General features: G+C 39.2%; 2 protein-coding genes across 2 annotated transcripts in view; one reads left to right on the forward strand and one right to left on the reverse strand.

Moving 5' to 3' along the window:
- The window catches only part of LOC129368087 (proteasome activator complex subunit 4B-like), a 109,889-nt gene extending 97,163 nt beyond the window's left edge, over nt 1-12,726 (forward strand). Inside the window, exons 38-47 of the mRNA XM_055042923.1 lie at nt 61-165; nt 1,660-1,751; nt 1,908-2,039; nt 2,399-2,601; nt 3,683-3,768; nt 3,985-4,113; nt 5,687-5,842; nt 7,335-7,473; nt 7,618-7,751; nt 10,943-12,726. Coding sequence (XP_054898898.1) covers nt 61-165; nt 1,660-1,751; nt 1,908-2,039; nt 2,399-2,601; nt 3,683-3,768; nt 3,985-4,113; nt 5,687-5,842; nt 7,335-7,473; nt 7,618-7,751; nt 10,943-11,077 — 1,311 coding nt within the window. The 3' untranslated portion in view covers nt 11,078-12,726. The remainder of the gene's footprint in view (nt 1-60; nt 166-1,659; nt 1,752-1,907; nt 2,040-2,398; nt 2,602-3,682; nt 3,769-3,984; nt 4,114-5,686; nt 5,843-7,334; nt 7,474-7,617; nt 7,752-10,942) is intronic.
- Nucleotides 12,727-14,333: 1,607 nt separating this feature from the next.
- Nucleotides 14,334-16,603, reverse strand: chac2 (ChaC, cation transport regulator homolog 2 (E. coli)). The gene is made up of 3 exons (XM_055042939.1): nt 16,276-16,603; nt 15,258-15,293; nt 14,334-14,963 (listed from the first exon to the last, which is right to left on the reverse strand). The coding sequence occupies exons 1-3, from the start codon at nt 16,408-16,410 to the stop codon at nt 14,565-14,567; spliced, it is 570 nt and encodes a 189-aa protein (XP_054898914.1). The 5' UTR covers nt 16,411-16,603; the 3' UTR covers nt 14,334-14,564.
- Nucleotides 16,604-17,908: the final 1,305 nt, after the last annotated feature.

Below are 17,908 nucleotides of genomic sequence, written 5' to 3' on the forward strand. Positions count from 1 at the left end.
CAAAAAAGAAATCCTGTCAATATCATTAAAAACTTTCATTACTCTGTCTATGTGTGTTAGGTGGACAGGTTGTGGCAGCTCCTTTGCCCTTTGATCAGGACCGGGCTGAACAACATCACTGTGGAAACCTACACAGACTGGGGCACATGCATCGCCACGGCGTGTGTGAGTCACTCGGCTGCACTTCAGAGGAATTGATTTTCACGTAGTTATTTTCAGCATGAATTTGAAAAGATCACATTTGGTATGAATCACGGGGTTAATTTTTTTAGCAGTTCTGGGAGCCTTGCTCTTGTGATTATTAAAACAGTTGTTCTCCATTTGGCGAAATGTCTCAATGTTTTTGCGGTGGAAAATTTGTTTATTCTCTCAATAAATTGCACAAATTACAATGTCGCTGAAAAGTTCATTGATTTAAGCATTCATCACACACAGAACGATTTATTTCAAGTATCTCAGTTAATTTAGTTTTTTGTAACTTTGTTAATAAACACCAAAACCCACCAATATAAATACTAATGATCTGCAGCTTCATGGGAAATAAAAAACTTCTGACTTGACATATTTCAAGCAGGCAGTCATTAATACTAAAGCTAGAAAATCATGCAGTTGCAATATTGTCGGCAAATATTATAAAATGATGCCAGTTGTTTTCCTCGCTGGTGTTTTTCTCTTGCTTGTATCCATGATTTGTTCTTTCGGTCACTGACCGTAGCTTGTGACCACAGATGAGTGTGGGAACATAGATTTGCCTTTTGGCTCAGCTCAGAAACAAAGCAAAAAGAGAGAACAAACCAAAATGCATCGATCACAGAACACAAGACATGAGAAACTGAAGACAAAGAAAGGATCTGAGAAAGGCAAGCCTGATACAACAATAAAGTAACAGAGAAAATTAATTGAATGTGACAAGGTGTGAATGATAATGAAAGCCCAAACATGATCAGCAGAAAAATGACCATTGATTATGAGAAAAAGAACCCAAAACATGTTGAGTTTATGTAATGTACATTTCAGACTTTTTCTTCCACTCAGTTTTCCACTAATAATATTTGCCGATATGTCATAAGGATTCAAATGAAAGACACCAAACTCGATACCGTTAATTAGGCTGACATATCTATTATTAAAAAGAAATTAATTTCATGTTTTCAGTTAAAAGAAATAAATACTTAAAATATATAAATATGTGTGTAAGGAATCTGACTAACATGGAAGTTAAATTTTTTGATTGACGAAATTTACTTATTGACAATAAAATATCTTTAGATCTATGTTTTAGTACACCGTTCCAGCTCACGCTGATGCAACTTTGTTTTTCCTTGTGTGGTAACTTGTAAAAGAAAGCATCCTCCTGTCTTATTTTATCTGTATAAATAAGTTTTCTTGATCTATTCTAAAAAATCTCACATTGTTTGAATTTAACCAAAACCCTCAGAAGGACTTGCAAACCCTTCCACATTAATAATCCTGCTGACACACAAAGCAGCGGAGTGCATGACAACTATTCGGCCGTGTGAGATAGCCAGGATAAAAATAATACTCTTCTGGTGTGTGTGTGTGTGTGTGTGTGTGTGTGTGTGTGTGTGTGTGTGTGTGTGTGTGTGTGTGTGTGTGTGTGTGTGTGTGTGTGTGTGTGTGTGTGTGTTTGTCCGACAGGAGGGCAGAGACCCCAGGAAACTCCACTGGCTGTTTGAGCTGCTGATGGAGAGCCCCTTGAGCGGGGAGGGCGGCTCCTTCAGGGATGCCAGGTATGAGTAACTATGCACACGCTGTGTGTTTGTGTCACCTACAATATTTCCTGGGATTCAGATTTCAGGCTGCAGTAGTAACCTGAGCTGACACATGCTGCCGCAGTATAACAAAACAGCCCCCTCCTCTTCCTCTTCCTCCTCTGTCTCTGTCAGTTTGCTGTATGTGCTTCAAGGAGGTCTCGCCCAGCAGCAGTGGAGGGTTTCTGAACTGCTGCACCGCCTGCTGGCTTACCTGGAGCCCAAACTCACCCAGGTGTATAAAAACGTCAGGGAGCGGATAGGAAGGTAACTACTTGATTAGATCCTCAAGCTTATTTCAGGGTGTTTTCATGCCTGGTTCGCTTGGCGTTCACATAATGCCAGGGATGCCCAAAGTGATTTGGGGGCCATTTTAGGCAGCTCACAGTTTACTTTTTCTTGTTCCACATCAGAGTTCGGTTAGGCATTCTCGCCTCCTCAAACGAACTGGACTTTCTCTGCAAACAAACTAGAGTTTGATTAAAGTGGACTAAACAGCGCTGGTGTGAATTCACCCATAATCTCTTTCAGTTGTTCATTTTAAATCTCAGATTTATCTCAACTGCCCACTTTGTTTTTTCTCCCCCTATATTACCTCTTCCTCTGCCTTCCCACCCTCTCTCCAGTGTGCTGACCTATATCTTCATGATAGACGTGGCGCTGCCCCACACCAGGCCCACCTCTTCCCCCCATGTGGCAGAATTCGTCACTCGGGTCCTGGAGCGGCTCAAGCCCCTCACGTCGGAGCCCGAGATCCACAACCACGTCCACGAGGAGAACACCCAGGAGACGGACGAGCGCACCCAGGCTGTCAAGCTGCTCAAAACGGGTCAGAATGCGAATGCGGGGTACGGGTGGAGGGGCGGGGGGGTATCTAAACATGCCGTGACAGCTTGTTCTCTTGTTGAAACAGAGGAACAGACTGAATGACACAAGTTAAAAGCTTCTCATTGATTCACCTTTTTAAATTCATTTTTAAAAAGGTAGTGAGGTATTGATCGATGGCATATTCCAAGGGTGTGTGTTGAAGCATTTAAAAAACAATTTAGGGGAAGGACACCGATTCATTTGTTTGGAGGTTGCCTTTAAGATATAATTTTACAGGTCGTACAGTTCAGTAATTGCTGCAGGACTTTGTTTTGTTATTGATTCGAGCTGCGAATAGTTTTAATTTTAGTCTGGAGAGCTTTCTGCTGCTTTCGATTGGATAAAATTTGATCTTACCTGGGCCTGTGCATGAAGTGTAGTTAACAGGTTACACCACTCTCTATGGTTTCTAGTGCAATTACCTTAGAACACTTGAAATAAGCGAAAACTAACTTTGAAGTAACTTTTAGCAAGATATAGGAGCTTCGTTTAAGTCAGTAATTCCTTGATTTCAATATGAAAGCAGCATATAGCTGCTTTTGTGCTTCCTCTGACTTTAAACGCACGTAAGCATCTTTATTTGAAACGACTCAGTGGTGTTGTAAATAGGCAACTTAGTCTTCTTTCCTCAGCAATAACTTCCACACCAAAGAGTGTGGCCATCAGCGCAACGAGGAAAAATGTTTTTGTGGTTTTTGACTTGTGAATGGTCATATCTCCTTTTGTTAATGAAATTTATTTATTTGTTTTTTTTACATTATATTGACAATTGAAACAAATTTACCAAGAAATCATTTCATTTCCCATGCTAATTTCAGGGAAATGTTAATCTTTCAAGTTCTTTACTCGCCATTGCACAAACAAAATATCTGCTTGTACAAGTCATTACTTACTAAATGAGATGAACCGTGTTTTTTTTTTTTTTTACCAACAGATTAATGCAGCAGGACCACGGCTCAGTTTGCATGTCAAGTCGTTTGCCAGTGAAATCTCCTGCATTGTGGACACGGCAGTGAATTTAAACGCATGTTTGTGCTTTGCAGTGTTGAAGTGGTTGATGGCGAGCGCAGGGCGAACCTTCACCACTCCTGTTCAGCAGCAGCTACAGCTCCTGCCTGTGCTCTTCAAGGTAACAACACACACACACACACACACACACACACACACACACACCCCCACACACACACACACACATTCCAACTCAGAGGTCCCAGCACAGCATTATTACCCACTCAATCTTACTTGCCCATTAAACACAATTTCTCTCTTCATTTACTGAAGATGGCGCGTTGCTGTGTGTCTTCCTGCCTCTCTGTCTCACTCTTGTGTTTGTCTCCCCCCGCAGATTGCCCCAGTAGAGATTGATGAGAGCTATGATGAGATGAAGCAGGATGCGCGCACGTGTCTCTCTCTCATGTCGCAGGGCCTGCTCTATCCGGAGCACATCCCTCTGGTTTTGGCAGCACTGGAGGAGGTACGCACACACAGCGGGACGCTCATAACGCATGCTGCCCTATGGTCCTGCTGTCAGTGTTTCAATCCTAAAGCTGCCCAAGATGCCGGGTTACAGAAAGAACAACCTGGAGTCATTGTAAAAAGGGAAGGAAAAGTAAAGGTACTTTTACTTTAAAGGGTTTCTAAAAGTTCAGGGCTGCTCTCCATCAAATCTGACTGAACTTGAGGTGTTTGACAGAGAACATGGTAAAGTTTTCTCTCTTTAGCAGCTCCAGATACAGACCAAGATACATGCAAATGTAATTGAAACAAAAAGTGGGCTTATGAAGAATTAACACTTCTGATTTTAATTTCAGAATATTTGAAATCTTTATTTTCCTTCGACTTCACAATTATGTGCTACTTTGTTATTCATTCACATAAAATCACAACCAAAACCTTGAAGCTTGTACCTAAATGTGTAAAATGAATTAATATTTTGCTCCCTTTATTGTTCCAAATTCAGTGCCTATGAAAATTTTTAACAACCTTTTTTTTAACCCTTTTGACAAATCAAGCATGATCAAGAAATTGGTGACAATTAATGTCAAATTGAAAACTTTCTACTAAAAATAACTACAAATATCTAACATAAATTAAGTAATTTTGTAAATATCCTTCCTTTTAAAGTGATTTAATTCAATGGAGATCCAGCCAATTGGTGCTACCAGCCTCTACCAGGAATAGAGACCACCTGTCTCAGGTGTTTAATAGTATTGTGTTTGGATCATCTATTGCCTGAAGATGCGAGAATTCTCCAAGAAAATCAGAGAAATGGTTACCAAAAAGTCAGGGTAGGGGTGAGCATTTATCATATCGTTTATCATGAAAACATTCTTAGGAGAAGTTTATTTTGTTGTCGAGATAAATTTCAGTTCCTGATGGGAAATAAAAAGAAACAAAGCTGAAAGTATGATGCATACAGTGCTGTTGAGCAGCGTTTAGAAGAACCTGCAGTGACGATTATGCATCTCTTTTGAACCCGTTCCACCTGTGGATGATCTTTCTCACAGTTGAACAATGAGCTCTCAAATGTCTGGCAGTGATCCTCAAACCCTGATGGATATTTGCTGCAGATGCCATTCCTCCTTAGCAATAGCCAACGCAATCACTCCAGAGCAATATTTTTACAGAGGAGCTCATATTCCTGATGATCAGCTAATTAATGCATTTTATGACCAACAGCTGTCTCTGTTTGTCAAACACTGACAAGGTGTAATAAGTAAGTTGGTGTTAATCTGACGTTGGGTTTACCTAATTATTAATCTTGATAAAGAACAATGTTTTAAATTACACCCGGATATTACAAACGCTCCATTTTTTCTTTATACTAAGCTAAACTGTGAACAAATTGAGATCTGCGGTGGCATTATTTGGTCTTTTTAGACTTTTTAACATGCGCATATAAAGAATACAACTTCACTTGGCAATATCTCTTGGGTAAGAAAGACTAAAGTGATGCAGAGATAAAATGACAAGGGGACCAGGAGTTTCCGTCACATCCTTTTACGGTGACTAAGTCGTTCCTTTTCTGTGTCCCCCTCTGTGTTTAGATGGCGGCCAGCAGATCGTGGCACGCTCGCTTCTCAGTACTGACCTACCTCCAGATCACAGTCTTCTACAATCTGTTCACTCTGCTCAGTTTGCCCGCCGAGGTTCTGCGCATCCGAAAGCTGGTGATGCAGCTGCTCCTGGATGAACAGCTTGAGGTAATGTGCTTAAAAAAATAATAATCATAAAAAAAACTGGACAGGAAGCGCAGGTTTGATGCTGCCATTTTTCATAAAGCCTAACTGACAGAGGATTAAAAGAGGCGACTTATCCCTCTGCTCATTCTCATTCCTGTCAGTTCATGATTGTTGCTTAAAAATAACATCACTTCTCACTGCTACTACAGAGAAGCTAATGAAGGTGCTTTGAATGCTTTTGGACTCATGTGTTATGTGTAAAGAGGGGTGTCCAAAGTGTGGCCTGAGGGCCATTTGTGGCCCTTTTGATAATTTTATGTACAATTCTGCAATGGAGCAAATCTAGCTGGTTGATGCATTTTTTTAATTTTTTTTTTACAGAAAAAGCAGTACAATAATAATAATTTTTAATTCATTAACCAGATTTCTGAATTCAACCCAAAAATCATTGTGTGCCTGTTTTATAATGATGCCAAACCCTTTTTATGTTTTGGAGCGACAATCGTTATAGATCACTTTTTTTCTTTTTTACAAAAATCTGATAATTTTGTTCTTCTCAGTAAACTCTTGCATGTTTAATTTAATAGTGAGTCAATAAAGTTAAAAAAAAAGTGCAATGAATTTGATTTAACATTTTTATTTAAAATAAATTTTTTGTTGCCTTCCAAGTGGTTTCAACTTCATCATTTTGACCCTCATACAAAACGTTTCAAAGTGGATGAAATTATAAACTTATCAATATTCCTACATCTAATGAAAACCCCAAACTCTAATTCCTTGAAAACTAGATTATTACAAAATACCAACAAAAACTGATTTATAATGTAAAAATTGAAATCCCTCATGTGAAACTTCACCAAACTCTTGAATAAGATTTGAGCCACAAACTTATTGTTTTGCACCTTTTCTGCCACTTAACGTCTTATAAATGTATTTGGGACACTAACGTTCAAAATTTCGTCAAAGCTCCAAGCAATAATAATCGAAACAAAAATAAATGCTTAAAATATATGCTTGTGTGAGTAATGAATGCATAACATTGGAGTTTCAATTTTTGAAACAAATTACTATCATAAATGAGCTTTTTTGTACTTTAATTTACTGAGATGCAACTTCTTCAGTTTTAACTGTTAATCTTTCAGTCATTTCTGTGCACCGTCTGCTAAAACGTCAATAGTTTCTCTTTATTTGTCCCACTGGCCTTACAGTAAAACCTCTAAACTGATTTCTGATCTGGATTCACAGCGCAGGTAAAAAGAAAAAAATCAATGGTTGCGTCTGAATTACAGTCACTGTTTATGATATTTAGCAGAGTTGATGAATGATGTGAAACCCTTCTCCTTTTGCTCAGTGCCGTTTCCGAATTCATGCACGGAGGATTAGTGATTCCCTCTTTTATTTCCTCTCTGCTCCCTCTTATTTGTCCCTTTAATTTACTGCTTTGGTTGTTGTTTTTTAACGGTCTGGTATTCCTTGTTGCTCCTCTTCCCATTTTTCTCTGTCTTCCCTGAAGGTGAGGGACATGGCCTGCACCACCCTCAGTGGTTTACTGCAGTGCCAGTGCTTCCCTCTGGACTCCTGTCTGCAGACACAGCTCCAGACGCTGAGTCAGACTTCCCTCCCCCAGGCCAGAGGAGAGCTGGCCTCCATGGGTACACACATAAAACACACACACAATTACACAGCGAAGCAATCACAGTAATACTTGCCCTGTTACCCTTTCTTATCACAGGGGAATTGTGAGCCTTGAAATTCTAAAGCCTGTTTTAACTGTGTGCGTGCGCGTGTGTGTGCAGACTTGGTGCGGCGCCACGCCGGAGTGCTCGGCCTGAGCGCATGCATCCTGTCGAGTCCCTACGACGTCCCACAGTGGATGCCGCAGATCCTGATGGAGCTGAGCGACCATCTCAACGACCCGCAGCCTATAGAGGTATGCAGGCACACGCGCGCGCGCCTGGAGCCGAAAGACGCGCTCGAACCAGTGCGAGCTGAAAGAATACAATTTCATTCTCCAATTGAGGAGAAAATTATGTCTTTGGCCTTTCTTCAAGCATGAAGCAGACGTACAATGTAATCCGCAGAGCAGACAGTGCTGGTGAGGATAATTTAGTGCTTCTTTTGTTGCAAAGTGGGGGAGATGACGAGGAATAGGCAATAAACATCAGGGAGTATATATTCATATGTAAAACAACTAACCATTCTATTACACAGGATAGTTGGAGTAAAGTCCATAGAAAATGACACTTATTTGAAAAGGGAGCCAAAGGTGTAGATGTGTCCTTTTTCTCTTTCTTCTTTTTTTCCTCCCAAAATATGACCTGGAATTCAAATCTGTTTCATTGGAGTTTTGAATCAAATGTAACATTATATGAGACTTCCAAATAATCATAAAACAAATGAGAAAAAGTTAACCTTTTAAAATCTCATGTCCTGTTTCCAGATTTCATACATAAATTTGAAAATGTAACGACATTAAATTCAATGAAATACAACTTAATGCCAAATTTATGCACTATATTATGTTTGTACAATTTATTGTTACATCATAATGTGAAAGTGTTTAAAGATTTATTTTACTCCATGACGGCAATACACCGTTGTTGGTCAACAAGCTAAATATTTAGTTTGAAGCTAAATATTTTCTTCAACTATTACTGTAACCATTGTGTCATTGCATAAATACTCATAATTGTTCTAAATATCAAATTTATAATCACAGAAAAACAGTATATACACCAACACGATTATCATAGATTGACATAAACTATGCAGATTTCTCTACAGCTTAGCAGAGACTCTGAGCTCTCAGTGCCTGAAAACAGTCATTCTTTCTTTCACTGTAGAATTGGAAACCACAGCCTGAAAGGGTAAAAACGTCACACGTTACGGGTCATGTAACGTTACCCACCAGTTTGTTTGTTTTTTCTCAAAATCGACAGTTGATGTTTTGTCACAGAAACTGCTGTTGGACTTAATTTGCTTCCTGGTCTAGTACTTTACTTCAGCTGCAGGTTTTTAAGGTTGTTTGTCCTCTAACAGAAACCTCAAAATGAACAGATAAAAGTGGAACACATGTTAGATTTTCTGATTTTAAAAATCGCAGTAATAAATAAATCTTTGAGTTTGGGTTCCTCCTTTTCTTCAGAGCTCTGAGGGCAATATTGTAAAACAAACATGCTCCATGTTTAAATGATGAGAAGTTTCACTGATCCACGGTTTAATGCCATGTTTTGAGCTCTTGTTGAATCAGATGACTTTTTACTCAGAACTTGTTGTACTCTAAATAATTGCTGCCCTGCATTTTTTAAAAGTCATATCTGGCATTTTAGCATAAATAAATGATTGTTGCCTCATTAGGTTTTTATCAGTGTAAACAAGCAGGACGATCACTGCTGCTGGATTCAGCTCCGCATATTTTAAATCCCTTCAGCTCACCTTCGTTTTTGCACTCTGAAGAGAAATTTTACGCTGATTTGATGGTCGTTTTATGTTTGCTTAACTCCAGAATTAGGCCTAAGTGTGGGTTTTATTTTTTAAAATAATTAGAGCCGTTTACAAGGTGCAGAAATGTGCTTGTAAAGCAGCTCCCATCAATATTGCACTTTATTAGGGAATTTTACAACAAAGTCGACTGGAAAGCACTTTTTCACATTTTGTTGTGCGTCTGTGTTAAAGCCACACAGACAGCTGTTTGTCTCCTCATTTAAATGTTGCATCACCTTTATTTATAATTTTTGCACATATCTACAGTTGGAAATGTGTCATTTTTAAAGAACCACCATTGTCATTTTCATTTTTAAGTCTTATTAAAAAGGAAAACATAAAAGTTCTCCAAAAGGAGGACCTGAAAAACAGCTGAAATCTGCATTTGTTGTTTTGCCTATATTGAAAAAAATATTAGTTGGTTCTTTATCAATTTTAGCCAAAGTTATGAAGAACCATTGTGGCAAAGCTGCAGGTTGTGCAGATCTGCAAGAAGCAATGAGAAGTAGAACAAAAAATAAGACACAAACCTGAAAATCACGTCGCACATTTCTATTGAACTCCATGAGGACAGGCCACAGTTTTCTCATTTTTATTTGAAAAATAAAATCATAAATCCTCATTCTTCCACTTCACAGTTAAGCACTAAATGTATTTTCAAGAAAACATGATAAAGTCTGGCTTTACATTGTGACAAAATTTAAAATGTCACGGGCTGTGAGTGCATTTAGGTTGAAACAAGTGGAAATTACAAAAATTCTCCAGCTTACAGCTTTGTACAAACATCACTAATAGTGGGTGATTTATGCAGGCTCGGAAGCAACATGCGCTGACATTTTTCAGTAAAGGTCTTTGTTTATTTCAGGACAGCAATATCAAGCTACATCCTGCATCCACCGCAGGAGCAGCAGGTCTGCAGTAAAAGGTGCTAAATTTGCTCAGCTGCAGACCAAAGAACCTGCAATAAAAAGCAGGATTAGTGGCTTAGTGAGGAAACTTTTAGGGTCATCTGTGGGATTTTGTGCCACAAATCTGGTTCACTTCTTATTCAAGATAAAATAAAAAATTTTTAAAAAATCACTGAAAGGGAAGAACAGTCTACCATTCAGTTTCTTGGGGAAAACGTTAAACAAAAACATTAGAACACCTGTTCTGTACTTTGAGATTAAACAAGAAATAAATTTTAAATGTTGATGTAAATCAACCCAAAACAAATCCATCCATAGTTTATATCCTTTTGTCTTTTCAGCAATACATTTAAATTATTTGTAAATCATTCCCTTCTGCCTTCATTTATGTTATGTCTAATTATTTGTGAAAAATTTGTTTGTGAAAAACTACCAGCAGGTTATTTTAATTTCATTTTTACTAGAGGGTTGTTGTTTTTTTCACGTTTTCCATGTTCCAAGATTTTCCATGAGATTTTTAAGCCATTTTTACACGATAATGTTGAATTCACGACAAATGTCAACAGGCAGGTCCAGTCCAAGTCCAGTTAAATATCAAATCCAAGGATGTGGGATTGTCAAATATGGATGCAGAACCGTCATATTTCAACACGAGTCTCAGGTTATGTTGCCCTCTGAGCTGCCAGCAGGTTGCATGAATTTATAATGTTTTTATCCTTTTGCTTTATAGATGACGGTGAAGAAGACTCTGTCAGAGTTCAGGCGCACTCACCACGACAACTGGCAGGAGCATCGGCAGTGCTTCACCGACGACCAGCTTCTGGTGCTCACCAACCTGCTGGTGTCGCCCTGTTACTACGCCTAGACGTCCGCCGACCTTCCACAGAAAAACAATCCCACCTTCAAGAACTGCTGGGGGCTTCTGTCTGCGACGATAAAGAGTCATCATTCCGGGGAGGAGATCTCTGTCTGGACCCTCACATGCTGCTGCTGGCCTTTAGACGGAAAGCAGCGGGGCGCAGAGAGGTTTTACGTTAGCATGCTGCTCAGCGGGGTTTGCTTTGCACGCCGAGGCGGCCACGGCGATGATGAAGGTGTGTTTTCAGCCTCCTGCAGCTCCAAATCTTCTTCTTCTTCGCACCACAGTCACCTGGAAGGAGGTCTCTGAATAAAATCTGCAGGGTAAAATTCTCTATTTAAATACAGTCATGTGACAAAACGGGGTCATCCTGTGAAATATTCAGTTAATTATTAAGAAAAGTTAACATATTGATGTCTACTTTTGTTTTTATTTCAGGAAAATAAATTGATTTAACTGGATTTAACTAAGAAATAAAAATGAACCTTCTCAAAAAGATAAAAAGTGCCGTTTAAATAAGGAAAAAGTTAGTACACCCAAACCCTGGCAGCTGGTGTTGCCTTCTTTGAATGAAATAACTCAATAACATCAATATGCTGTAGACGTCTAAACTCCTCGTTATCAGCTCTGAGGTCCTCCATGTTCAGGTGACTCCAAAGCATCCCATCGAGATCCAAATCTTTGCTTTGACTATGATGTTTTTGGCTCAAGTTTTCTTCAAGCCCCTTCTCACAGATGATAGCTTTCATTATGGATTCTGTAATGGTGAAAATGGGACGGTCTTGCTGCAGCAACGCACCCCTAGGCCATGACACTACCACTTCTATGCTTCTTTGTTAGTTTGCCAAACATGTTCAAAATAACTCAGTTTTAGACTCTCAAGTCCAGGGCTTTTGCCTCTCTGAAAAACTGGCCTTTGTGTTATTTTTTCTTGATCAGAAACATTAACTCGATGTTTCAACAAGGAGCATCTCCTTTAAATTTAAAGGAATTTAAAGAAAATACATAAAAAATAATGTACATAAAAAATTGTGCACAATTGCACGTGATAGAAAAAAACCTCAATATTATAAATGCTATGTCTAAAAAAAATTTGATTCTAATGAGACTATTTTTTTTGAATGAAGGTGTCCTAATTTATTCCTTTCTAGAATTTAGTTTTTTTCAAAACATTTTAAAGAGGATTTTTTTTTTTAGTAATTGTTTTTCTAGACATTTTCAGTATGTTTTTAAGTTAATTAATATTGTGTCCATAGATGTTGGAAAAACAAACAGGTGTCCTGATCTGTTCACATGATATCACATATAAGATTTTATATTATACTGATACCACGTTATTAGAAATATATATATTTATATATCTATATCTATATATCTATATCTATATATATATATATATATAAATATATCTATATCTATATATATATAGATATATATAGATATAGATATATAGATATAGTATATTGTAAAAAAAAACACTGTTGTATTATAAAATCAGGTACTGAGATACCAAGTTCAGTAGCTGTACATCATATTCTGCAAGGTGCTCAAAGATGCTTTTCGTCTTCCTGCATGGGTAGCTTTTAGTTTTGTGCCAAAAGAATAATGTAACTTTGTACAGACATCGCTGCATCCAATAAACACCGATAACTGGTTTCAGCTGTCTGCGTGTGTGTCTAAAGAGGATCGCATATAGAGCTGTCAGTCGCTTGTTCTGAGTATTGATTTCTTTCTGACGTATCGCTGCCGGGTTTGATGTGTCTTTGAGATACGGTTGGCAGGAGGAGAAGAGGCTGATGGCTGATGCTGGCGCTCTGGTAGATGAAGATAGTGAGAAGAGTGAGTTTGAATACATGATAAATGCACTGAAATTCAGATCTTAACAGAAGTTTGTATAGAATAATCTTGGGTATAGATTTATATATTTGGAGCTTTTAGCAATTTGAGCAGTTTTTTTTCCTTCTAGATAAAATTGTGCAAACATAGTTGGATCTTCTCAAACCTAGACAGGATCAAACTCTCATACATCCACTTATTTATATAAATATATATTCCTGCTAATATTTGAATAATATGAGTCAGTTTTACAGCTGGATTTCATAACGGGTAAAATCAAACAGCTGGAGGCTCAAATCAAAGAAACAACTGGAAAATTGAAATTTGGAAACAACTGGGACAAAACAAATCAATGTTAAGCTTTTGGAATGACAAGACTTCCACTAAAAAGGTATGAAAGGCTCTTTAAATGAGCTCTACCAGAAATCATAACAAGAGTGGTCACAGATTCAGACAACAGTTTTTTATGTGGTTTGGCTGTGGCTTGTTATGATCCATTACACCAGATATTAGTGGTGGGGTCCATGTGTATTTTTGAGCGTTTATCATTTTGATGACATTTACCATTTTGCTAATATTTACATTACAATTACATTGAACAGCTGTTATTAGAATCCACAATAAATTACAATTTGTGGACCCACATCGTATTTCAAGTCTCTGCAGTCGGGTTCTACATTATTATCCTTCCCTGGTAAAAGAAAAGTTCCCATTAATTATTAAGCGACCCAAAATTTGACATTGCAGCAGAAGATTAGTGTGTGGAAACTTCTGATGACTGCATGTGGCTTTCGAGTTGTATCAATTTTGGTTATTATGTCTAACAGACATTTTTAGAAATTAAGCAAAAGTTTTTCCATTCCCCTTTGATCCAGCACATTTGTTATACAGCAAATCAGCTCTACAATGAATTGAAGTGTAGAAAAATGAATATGGAGACAATGACAAGACGAATGGATTCATGGATAAAATGCCAAATAAAATGCACCATTATTAGAACGGAAGCATATTTGTAGTTGATTGAATGCATAAAAACAAGGCTGACTGAAGTGTGTTTGAGAGTGAAAGACCACCCTCACCCTCCTGCTCTGAAAGCAGCAATTTGTCACAGCGGTGCTTTGAGCTCAGCACTAACATTAGCATGTTAACATAGCAGCCTTCACATGCTGAAGTTTACTTTGCAAATATTAAGTGTTCACCCATCAGGATATGCAGGCGTGCTGATTAGAGCTTACTGTAACACACAAATCCAACAGGAGGGATTTGATTTTACACCAAATACAAAATCACTTAAGATGGAAATGTTTCACTTTGAAGAGTTTAACTTACTATTCTACAACATCTTACAGAGAAAGTGATCAAGTAACAACAATCAGTGACACTTAACATTAAAGACATAATAAAGAAAAGCAAATTCTTACTTTCTTTACTTTTATTAAGAACATATATTGTGAGTCATGAGTTCGTAATGTCTTGTAAACATACAGCAAAATCCATTATTGTGAAATGTTTTCAGTGATAAATTAAACATTTCAATTACACCATAGTACAATCCTTTTGAGATCAACATTTGTTTCAAAAACAAAACCTGATTCATTTCCTACATCTCAGCCCCATCTACATTTGACAAAAGTGGTCTTCTCACAACACATTTTATTTAATCTTGGCATTCTATGGCTGGTGTTTGTTGCTGCTTTTGTAGCCTTTCCCGCACTATTGCTTCAAGGGAAAACAGATGTCTGTCTGGGTCCTCGGGCATGATAGTCCTGACTGCCTCAGCTAACTGGAACAGGTACTCCGTGTTTTTCCCACTCGGACCGGTGGAGTTCAGGATCTGGTTGGCTATGTCCTCCAAAGGCGCGGGTCCGAGGTAGTTGGGGTTGTCGTGGTTGCCGATGTAGAGCAACGTCGGGCTCGGTGAGTGGTTGGACTCGGGACGGGGGTAGAAGGTCACCGTGATGACCTGATAGCCGCCTTTTTCGCGATAGTCGAGGTAGCGTTTGACTTCCTGCTCCTGTCCCGTCGGCAGCTTGTAGGCCATGCCCCAAACGCACCCCTGAAGAAAAAGTGAGACAGAAGAGACACAGGTGTGTTTGACTTATGCTGGTAGAAAAACAGCTGCTTCATAACATCTCTGTGGAAAAGTCAAGGCATCTTGACTTGATGCTCATTTCACAAATTGAATAATAAATAAAAACTTTTCTCCTTGATCTAGTTCATCTATTTTTACTGTTAATAGGGATGTACAAAAAATTGAATTCACATTTTCTTACGATTGAAAAAATCATTCCAATGATAACCTGATAATGTGAGACATTATTTCAAACATGTAGAACTGGTCATCACTCACCTCAGGATCCTCTACCAGAGTAACAACACGACCAGGCTGGATAGAGAACACGAGAAAATCAGATGAATTGCGTTGTCATACATCCATTTATTAATTAGAGAATAAAGCAATATCAATATATATTCATTCTGTAATCTACTCATTTCTACTCAAAGTGGACTGCAGGCATGATTATTAGCTAATTATATTCTAACAGAACCCCACTAAAAAAATTTGTTACCCCTAAACAAACCTAACATATTACTTTAAGTATACATAATGACTGTATTCGACACTTTTTCTAAGTTGACTTTTGATTACAATGTGTTTCTACGTGCAATAACTTAACTGTCAAGCAAGAAGAATGGAAACAAATAAAACATAAATAACAGATTTATTTTTTAGGTTAAGTTTTGAGAATTTACCTTTACAGTGAAATTCAACCAACTCCATTCAAAGAATTTGAAATCTAGATTTCAAATATGTTTGTTTTCTTATCAAGAAGGTTGTATCATAGTGCTCATGTGCAATTAATTACATAATGTATTATTCCTTGTTTCTCCTTACTTTCATAACTATTTTCACTTAGACATACTCTTTAGGTTTCAGTTCGACAAAACATTGATCTTCGTTTGCACGGTGTTTGAATGACTCAAAATGAGTGCAGTCTTCATAAGGCAGCTGGTTGTTCAGGTAAGAACAATAACCATAAGAGTGTGATAAAAGAAGCAAGTCATCATGATCTGGCATTAGTCAGCGTCAGGTAAAGATAAATAAGCTGCTTATGCAAAATGTAGACGTGACAAACCTTTGACATGAGCGGCTATTTCTCTGTTCCATCAATAAATATAAATTGTCAAATTTACAATCGTATTAAGGATGGAAAGCTTAATGATCTGATGACACGTGGTACACATTGCTTAGAAAAGGTAGATTGGCCCTTTAGAGGAGCTAGCTTTAGCTCAATGTGAGCTCCCTCAAACTTTAGCTGCTTTTTGTTTTCACGTGAAACATCGTTAGAGTGTCAGAGAGCGCCCACCTTTCCCGGTACTCCACGGTGATCGGTGCTTCCCTGCCAGAACCGGCGGCTGAAGCCCTTTATGTAACCGACTCTCTTCTCCTCGTATGGGAAGTCCACTTTCCAAATCAGGGAGCCGTAACCGAAGACCCACATAATGACACGGTAAGCTAATGGTCCGTTTACGACAGCAGCTGGACGGACTGGTACGGGTTTAGTAAGTCATCTACAGATTACAACGACGGTCCTCCCTTTATAAGAACCGGCATGTTTACCTATTACTGCTGTTCAACTACCGGTATCACGGGCTGTCACCCTGGGAACAAACGGTCAAGTCACAGAGAGCACGCAACTTTTTCTACTTCCGTTTACTACCTTTCACTGTAAAATGCAGATCTCAACATTTTTGCAAATATCTGGATTAATATTAAGATAACATTTACATACCAATATAAACTATATATTGTCCTCATGAATTAAAGGTTTAACGTTTACTTCGTCTTGGCAAGTTATTCCTGTGAGGCGCTTGGCTTTTATTTTGAATAGTGAGTCTTTATTCCGGATGTCTTTCGTCGTTTCAACGTTTACGGGTTTGAAAACGGATGTGGGGTTGGACAACTTTCGGTGGCTATAGCGTTAGCATTAAAAGGCTAGGAAAATGACTCAGTCTCGGCGCAGTTGTTTTTGTTGAGTCCCTGGTTGTTCATGTGGGGCAAGAAAACAGCCTTATCTGTCATATCATGCGTTCCCGACGGACCCAGACCAACGGAGGTAGTGGATCCAGGCGATCCGAAGAGATGAAGGTCCGGCGGGATTGTGCGCATGCGCGGGGCCGGAGGGGTTGTGCGCATGCGCGGGGCCGGGTCGGATGTGCGCATGCGCGGGGCTGGGTCGGTTGTGCGCATGCGCGGGGCCGGGTCGGTTGTGCGCATGCGCGGGGCCGGGATGGATGTGCGCATGCGCGGGCCGGGGTGGATTGCGATGCGCGGGGCCGGAGGGGTTGTGCGCATGCGCGGGGCCGGGTCGGAAGTGCGCATGCGCGGGGCCGGGGTGGATGTGCGCATGTGCGGGGCCGGGGCGGATGTGGGGTTGGACAACTTCCGGTGGCTATAGCGTTAGCATTTAAAGGCTAGGAAAATGCCTCAGTCTCGGCGTAGTTGTTTTTGTTCAGTCCCTGGTTGTTCATGTGGGGCAAGAAAACAGCCTTATCTGTCATATCATGCGTTCCCGACGGACCCGGACCAACGGGCGATCCGAAGAGATGAAGGTCCGGACTTTTGCATAAAGACGGGGAACACTTTCGTATGTAGCCGCCACTTCACACCGGAGGATTTTGTTAGCGGATCCACCACCAGCCGCGGAGAAGTGGAGCTGTTCCTTCCCTGTTTGCCTGGAATAACTTCACTGCACCGGCAATGAGAGAGTCTGCTTTCGAGAGGGCTAAGAAACGGCAGTTTGTTCTCTCTCAGAAAGCTAGCCAGGCTGAAGATGCTACTGCGGACCATGACTACACGGCACATCCACCCGCAGGTAAAAGATAGTATTTTGCACATGTAAGAGAATTTCAGTACAATATAACTGTTGCTACAATATTATTATTATTATTATTATTATTATTATTATTATTATTATCACATAATAATGAGATTATGTG

This window comes from Poeciliopsis prolifica, unplaced genomic scaffold (genome assembly GCF_027474105.1).
Source record: "Poeciliopsis prolifica strain line A6 unplaced genomic scaffold, Auburn_PproV2 SCAFFOLD018, whole genome shotgun sequence".
In the NCBI taxonomy this organism is placed as follows: Eukaryota; Metazoa; Chordata; class Actinopteri; order Cyprinodontiformes; family Poeciliidae; genus Poeciliopsis; species Poeciliopsis prolifica.